This window comes from Nerophis ophidion, linkage group LG07 (genome assembly GCF_033978795.1).
Source record: "Nerophis ophidion isolate RoL-2023_Sa linkage group LG07, RoL_Noph_v1.0, whole genome shotgun sequence".
Lineage (NCBI taxonomy): Eukaryota > Metazoa > Chordata > Actinopteri > Syngnathiformes > Syngnathidae > Nerophis > Nerophis ophidion.
Window position 1 is genome coordinate 6396448 of NC_084617.1, and position 8668 is coordinate 6405115.

Below are 8668 nucleotides of genomic sequence, written 5' to 3' on the forward strand. Positions count from 1 at the left end.
ATATTCTGAGAGAACGTGTTGGTTCTAGTTTAAGATGACAGACGACACAACCGCGACATAAATATCAGGACGCTTTCGCCATTCCAGGAAGTGAAAATGAAAGAAAAACAAGAAATTGTTCCCCTTTGAGTTTTGAGATCTGAACTGACTGATGGCCACTCTGCTATGGTTCACCTCAGTCCTACCCAAACCCTCCCCAGTCAGCTCAATCAAAACCCATTAAATGGTCCAAAAAGTCTGAGAACGACACAAGGTTAACTAGGTCACGTGGAATAACAGGAAGTGGTATTGACTTACACGGGGATAAATGACAAATCGAGGTCGTCAAATTCTCTGAAGATCTCACTGTATCGCTTTAATTCGGGTTTACGGTGCACTTTGGGCGCATCTGAAACGAGAACTGGAAAGACACAAACAAACACACATACTGGTTATCATTTGGAATGGGGAGCAAGTTTTTAATCATGACTTGTGGGGACCACCCTTTCTCCGGTTGTGGAGGCATAAAAAAATGAGGTAAAATAACCACTTCCCAGTTAGCTCATACACGTCTTTAAATCTCGGGTTGATGAAGTAATGTGCTGATCATACTAACTGGAGACCCTGGGGATAAAAGCCGTAATATGGTTCATGGAGACCAAATTTTAATATCCATCCATCCATTTCCTACCGCTTATTCCCTCTGGGGGTTGCGGGGGGCGCTGGCGCCTATCTCAGCTACAATCATGCGTTTGCGTAATTCACACAAATTTGTACGTGACTACTGAGGACCTTTTAAAAAAAATAAAAGTTCAAATTAAAAATGACATGATCCTCAGAATACAATACAACAGCTTTCTTCTAATAGGAAGTTGCACCAATTACGGGGTTTCTGTGCAAATATCTCACTACTCAAACTAACCAGTAAACATGTTTTATGGGCCAAAGCTTGAAAATCACTTAGGCATCTCCAGAATGGATTTGACTATCATTTAAAAAGGTTTCCCTTTAGGGTACCAGTTTGGGTGTCCCCATACCGTCAGAACTCCCCTAAAGGTGACTGTGTAAACAGAGCGATGTCCCCATTAAGTCGGCATTGCCAGAACACAAAAACACACACACGTTATCATTTGGAATGGGGACCAAGTTTTTTGATCAGAACTTGTGGGGACCACCCTTTCTGCAGGTTGTGGAGGCATAAAAAAATGAGGTAAAATGGCTACTTCCCAGTAAGCTCATACACGTCTTTAAATCTCTGGATTGATGAAGTAATGTGCCGATCGTACTTACTGGGGACCCTGGGTAAAAATAGTTAATATGGTTCATGGGGACCAAATTTCAATAATTTTGCATAATTCACACAAATTTGTAGGTGACTACCGAGGACACGTTAAAAGAATGTAAAAGTTCAAATTAAATATGACATGATCCTCAGAATACAGCACTACAGCTGTCCTCTTATAGGAAGTTTCACCACTTAAATGTTACCAGCTACAGCCCAATGTGGGGGCTGCTGTGCAAATGTCTTACGACTCAAACTAACCAGTAAACATGTTTTATGGGCCAAAGCATAAAAATCACTTTGGCATCTTCAGAATAGATCTGACGATCATTTAAAAAGGTTTCCCATTAGGGGACCTGTTTTTGTGTCCTCATACCGTCCGAACTCCCCTAAAGGTGACTGTGTAAACAGAGTGATGTCCCCATTTAGTAAGCATTGCCAGAACACACACACACACACACAAACACACACACACACACACACACACACGTTATCATTTCGAATGGGGACCAAGTTTTTTGATCAGAACTTGTGGGGACCACCCTTTCTGCAGGTTGTGGAGGCATTAAAAAAATAGGTAAAATGGCCATTTCCCAGTTAGCTCATACACGTCTTTAAATCTCTGGATTGATGAAGTAATGTGCCGATCGTACTTACTGGGGACCGTAGGTAAAAAGAGTTAATATGGTTCATGGGGACCAAATTTCAATAATTTTGCATAATTCACACAAATTTGTATGTGACTACTGAGGACACGTTAAAAGAATGTAAAAGTTCAAATTAAATATGACATGATCCTCAGAATACAGCACTACAGCTGTCCTCTTATAGGAAGTTTCACCACTTAAATGTTACCAGCTACACCCCAATGTGGGGGCTGCTGTGCGAATGTCTCACTACTCAAAACTAACCAGTAAACATGTTTTATGGGCCAAAGCATAAAAATCCCTTAGGCATCTTCAGAATAGATCTGACGATCATTTAAAAAGGTTTCCCATTAGCGGACCAGTTTGTGTGTCTCCATACCGTTAGAACTCCCCTAAAGGCGACTGTGTAAACAGAGCGATGTCCCCAGTAAGTAATCATTGCCAGAACACAAACACACACACACACACACACACATACTGTTTTTCATTTCGAATAGGGACCAAGTTTTTTGATCAGAACTTGTGGGGACCACCCTTTCTGCAGGTTGTGGAGGCATTAAAAAATGAGGTAAAATGGCCACTGCCCAGTTAGCTCATACACGTCTTTAAATCTCTGGATTGATGAAGTAATGTGCCGATCGTACTTTCTGGGGACCCTGGGTAAAAAGAGTTAATATGGTTCATGGGGACACAATTTCAGTAATTTTGCATAATTCACACAAATTTGTACGTGACTACTGAGGACACGTTAAAAGAATGTAAAAGTTCAAATTAAATATGACATGATCCTCAGAATACAGCACTACAGCTGTCCTTTTATAAGAAGTTTCACCACCTAAATGTTACCAGCTACAGCCCAATGTGGGGGCTGCTGTGCAAATGTATTACGACTCAAACTAACCAGTAAACATGTTTTATGGGCCAAAGCATAAAAATCACTTAGGCATCTTCAGAATAGATCTGATGATCATTTAAAAAGGTTTCCCATTAGGGGACCCGTTTGTGTGTCCCCATACCGTCCGAACTCCCCTAAAGGTGACTGTGTAAACAGAGCGATGTCTCCATTAAGTAGTCATTGCCGGAACACAAACACACACACACATACTGGTTATCATTTGGAATGAGGACCAAGTTTTTGATCATGACTTGTGGAGGCATAAAAAACTTGAGGGAAAATGGCCACTTCACAGTTAGCTAATACACGTCTTTAAATCTCTGGATTGATGAAGTAATGTGCTGTTCATACTAACTGGGGACCCTGGGGATAAAGAGTTCATTTAGTTAATTTCAATTATTTTGCATAATTCACACAAATTTGTACGTGACTACAGAGGACCAATTAAAAAAAATGTAAAAGTTCAAATTAAATATGACATGATCCTCAGAATACAGCACTACAGCTGTCCTCTTTTAAGAAGTTTCACCACTTAAATGTTACCAGCTACAGCCCAATTTGGGGGCTGCTGTGCAAATGTCTTACGACTCAAACTAACCAGTAAACATGTTTTATGGGCCAAAGCATAAAAATCACTTAGGCATCTTCAGAATAGATCTGATGATCATTTAAAAAGGTTTCCCATTAGGGGACCCGTTTGTGTGTCCCCATACCGTCCGAACTCCCCTAAAGGTGACTGTGTAAACAGAGCGATGTCTCCATTAAGTAGTCATTGCCGGAACACAAACACACATACTGGTTATCAATTGGAATGAGGACCAAGTTTTTGATCATGACTTGTGGAGGCATAAAAAAATTGAGGGAAAATGGCCACTGCACAGTTAGCTCATACACGTCTTTAAATCTCTGGATTGATGAAGTAATGTGCTGTTCATACTTACTGGGGACCCTGGGTAAAAAGAGTTCATTTGGTTCATGGGGACCAAATTTCAGTAATTTTGCATAATTCACACAAATTTGTATGTGACTACCGAGGACCAATTAAAAAAATGTAAAAGTTCAAATTAAATATGACATGATCCTCAGAATACAGCACTACAGCTGTCCTCTTTTAAGAAGTTTCACCACTTAAATGTACCAACTACAGCCTGACGAGGGGGCTGCTGTGAAAATGTCTCACTACTTAAAACCAACCGGTAAACATGTTTTATGGGCCCAAGCTTAAAAACCACTTAGGCATCTTCAGAATGGATCTGATGATCATTTAAAAAGGTTTCCCTTTAGCGGGCCTGTTTGTGTGTCCCCACACCGTCCGAACTCCCCTAAAGGTGACTGTGTAAACAGAGCGATGTCCCCATTAAGTAATCGTTGCCGGAACACAAACACACACACACACACACATACTGGTTATCATTTGGAATGAGGACCAAGTTTTTGATCATGACTTGTGGAGGCATAAAAAAATTGAGGGAAAATGGCCACTGCACAGTTAGCTGATACACGTCTTTAAATCTCTGGATTGATGAAGTAATGTGCCGATCGTACTTACTGGGGACCCTGGGTAAAAAGAGTTAATATGGTTCATGGGGACACAATTTCAGTAATTTTGCATAATTCACACAAATTTGTACGTGACTACTGAGGACACGTTAAAAGAATGTAAAAGTTCAAATTAAATATGACATGATCCTCAGAATACAGCACTACAGCTGTCCTTTTATAAGAAGTTTCACCACCTAAATGTTACCAGCTACAGCCCAATGTGGGGGCTGCTGTGCAAATGTATTACGACTCAAACTAACCAGTAAACATGTTTTATGGGCCAAAGCATAAAAATCACTTAGGCATCTTCAGAATAGATCTGATGATCATTTAAAAAGGTTTCCCATTAGGGGACCCGTTTGTGTGTCCCCATACCGTCCGAACTCCCCTAAAGGTGACTGTGTAAACAGAGCGATGTCTCCATTAAGTAGTCATTGCCGGAACACAAACACACACACACATACTGGTTATCATTTGGAATGAGGACCAAGTTTTTGATCATGACTTGTGGAGGCATAAAAAACTTGAGGGAAAATGGCCACTTCACAGTTAGCTAATACACGTCTTTAAATCTCTGGATTGATGAAGTAATGTGCTGTTCATACTAACTGGGGACCCTGGGGATAAAGAGTTCATTTAGTTAATTTCAATTATTTTGCATAATTCACACAAATTTGTACGTGACTACAGAGGACCAATTAAAAAAAATGTAAAAGTTCAAATTAAATATGACATGATCCTCAGAATACAGCACTACAGCTGTCCTCTTTTAAGAAGTTTCACCACTTAAATGTTACCAGCTACAGCCCAATTTGGGGGCTGCTGTGCAAATGTCTTACGACTCAAACTAACCAGTAAACATGTTTTATGGGCCAAAGCATAAAAATCACTTAGGCATCTTCAGAATAGATCTGATGATCATTTAAAAAGGTTTCCCATTAGGGGACCCGTTTGTGTGTCCCCATACCGTCCGAACTCCCCTAAAGGTGACTGTGTAAACAGAGCGATGTCTCCATTAAGTAGTCATTGCCGGAACACAAACACACATACTGGTTATCAATTGGAATGAGGACCAAGTTTTTGATCATGACTTGTGGAGGCATAAAAAAATTGAGGGAAAATGGCCACTGCACAGTTAGCTCATACACGTCTTTAAATCTCTGGATTGATGAAGTAATGTGCTGTTCATACTTACTGGGGACCCTGGGTAAAAAGAGTTCATTTGGTTCATGGGGACCAAATTTCAGTAATTTTGCATAATTCACACAAATTTGTATGTGACTACCGAGGACCAATTAAAAAAATGTAAAAGTTCAAATTAAATATGACATGATCCTCAGAATACAGCACTACAGCTGTCCTCTTTTAAGAAGTTTCACCACTTAAATGTACCAACTACAGCCTGACGAGGGGGCTGCTGTGAAAATGTCTCACTACTTAAAACCAACCGGTAAACATGTTTTATGGGCCCAAGCTTAAAAACCACTTAGGCATCTTCAGAATGGATCTGATGATCATTTAAAAAGGTTTCCCTTTAGCGGGCCTGTTTGTGTGTCCCCACACCGTCCGAACTCCCCTAAAGGTGACTGTGTAAACAGAGCGATGTCCCCATTAAGTAATCGTTGCCGGAACACAAACACACACACACACACATACTGGTTATCATTTGGAATGAGGACCAAGTTTTTGATCATGACTTGTGGAGGCATAAAAAAATTGAGGGAAAATGGCCACTTCACAGTTAGCTGATACACGTCTTTAAATCTCTGGATTGATGAAGTAATGTGCCGATCGTACTTACTGGGGACCCTGGGTAAAAATAGTTAATATGGTTCATGGGGACACAATTTCAATAATTTTGCATAATTCACGCAAATTTGTACGTGACTACCGAGGACACGTTAAAAGAATGTAAAAGTTCAAATTAAATATGACATGATCCTCAGAATACAGCACTACAGCTGTCCTCTTATAGGAAGTTTCACCACTTAAATGTACCAACTATGAGGGGGCTGCTGTGCAAATATCTCACTACTCAAAACTAACCAGTAAACATGTTTTATGGGCCAGAGCTTAAAAATCACTTAAGCATCTTCAGAATGGATCTGATAATCATTTAAAAAGGTTTCCTATTAGCGGACCCATTTGTGTGTCCCCATACCGTCCGAACTCCCCTAAAGGTGACTGTGTAAACAGAGCGATGTCTCCATTAAGTAGTCATTGCCGGAACACAAACACACACACACACACACACACACACACACACACACATACTGGTTATCATTTGGAATGAGGACCAAGTTTTTGATCATGACTTGTGGAGGCATAAAAAAATTGAGGGAAAATGGCCACTGCACAGTTAGCTAATACACGTCTTTAAATCTCTGGATTGATGAAGTAATGTGCTGTTCATACTAACTGGGGACCCTGGGGATAAAGAGTTAATATGATTCATGGGAACACACACACACGAATAGTCCAAGTGAAGTGAAGTGAAGTGAATTATATTTATATAGCGCTTTTCTCAAGTGACTCAAAGCGCTTTACATAGTGACACCCAATATCTAAGTTACATTTAAACCAGCGTGGGTGGCACTGGGAGCAGGTGGGTAAAGCGTCTTGCCCAAGGACACAACGGCAGTGACTAGGATGGCACAAGCGGGAATCGAACCTGCAACCCTCAAGTTGCTGGTACGGCCACTCTACCAACCGAGCTATGCCGCCCCACATCGTCTTTTTTTTCCTTTTTTTCTAGTCCTTCACTCTCACTTTCCTCATCCCCGAATCTTTCATCCTCGCTTAAATTAATGGGGAAATCGTCGCTTTCTCGGTCCGAATCGCTCTTGCTGCTGGTGGCCATGATTGTGTCCACTTCTGTTCACTCTGTTCATGCCATAGTTCCTTCGTGTCACAGTAAGTGTTTTTGTTTCTAGTCCACGGTTAGCCTTTGTGTTGGTTTTTGTTCATGGCCAGGTTTGTTGTCCGCCTTGTGCGCGCCTTTTGTTTGTTCCTGTTTTAGTGTTAAATTAAATCATGTTTACCTGACTCAAAGCGCTTTACATGGTGACACACAATATCTAAGTTACATTTAAACCAGCGTGGGTGGCACTGGGAGCAGGTGGGTAAAGCGTCTTGCCCAAGGACACAACGGCAGTGACTAGGATGGCACAAGCGGGAATCGAACCAGCAACCCTCAAGTTGCTGGCACGGCCACTCTACCAACCGAGCTATGCTGCCCCAAAACAGTCGGCCAGAGATCGAACTCGGAGCCCTTCACCTGGACACGGACGTTTAAGAAACCCTCGGCTGTGAGAAAACGTCACAGATCACGACCATTTCCAAGACAACTGTTGCAACCAACAGGAACAAGCGACTTCTTTTGTCTCCTCGGTGGTTGAACCGCATCCTGTCTGCAGTTGCTGCCTTGTAATCAACGTATGGATTCATATTCAACTATTTTTAGATATAACATTGAACTCGGGTCCCCCGGTGCTGCGCGTTTATCTCAAAAGGAACTGGTGGGTATTTTGCAGATGACTGCTGTTCAAAATGTAACACAAAAAAAAAGAACATTTTCAGGAAGTTTGACAATGAGGATGTTGCAGACGGTGGCAGAAATCCACTCGTCGAAAATTCACGGCAAGAATATTATTGCATTTAACACAAAATAACGCTCACCTGCAGCTGGAGATGACTCCTGACGTGGTTCTTGATCCTCGTCCATTTCTTCATCTGCTGCTGCCGAACCTGACAGCTTGTTCATCGTGACGTCATGGGTGTGTGTGTGTGTGTGTGTGTGTGTGTTGAGGAGTTCACGTCTTTGCAACGCCGGATCTTCTCTGCGGGGAAACGACTGGCATGGCGCTCTGAAACCGAGCCGATTGAGTCTTCCTCTTTGCTGCGCTTATTTGGCCACCGTAAGAAGAGGAAGTGCATCTCGGCGTGGCGCCGCCTTCAACCTGCTCCTGTTTTGACATTTTGCACATCCTGCAGCAGATTTGGTCAAATTCAGTGGCGGGCCGTGAGTTTCCCACCTAGTGATCTCCGACTTCAGTGATCACCTCTCAAAATACCATCATTGATGTCCCCACATGACCATTGCTGGAGAAATTCTATACAGGAAAACATTTGCGCACTACTGGGCATTGAAATACATCAACAGTGTACAAAGCGGGTTATTTTCTGTCGCATTTAAAAGTCAAAAACAGATGAATTGGTAAAAAAGAAAGAATGGGGTTCAGTGAAGCCTATTTATACATCCATCCATCCATCCATCCATTTTCTACCGCTTATTCCCTTTCGGGGTCACGGGGGGCACTGGCG

General features: G+C 41.8%; 1 protein-coding gene across 1 annotated transcript in view; it reads right to left on the reverse strand.

Annotated features, from left to right (window-relative positions):
- The window catches only part of gmip (GEM interacting protein), a 67494-nt gene extending 59242 nt beyond the window's left edge, over positions 1-8252 (reverse strand). The window contains exons 1-2 of the mRNA XM_061905252.1: positions 8024-8252; positions 298-400 (exon numbers count right to left, since the gene is read on the reverse strand). Coding sequence (XP_061761236.1) covers positions 298-400; positions 8024-8108 — 188 coding nt within the window. The 5' untranslated portion in view covers positions 8109-8252. The remainder of the gene's footprint in view (positions 1-297; positions 401-8023) is intronic.
- Between the last annotated feature and the right edge of the window lie 416 nt (positions 8253-8668).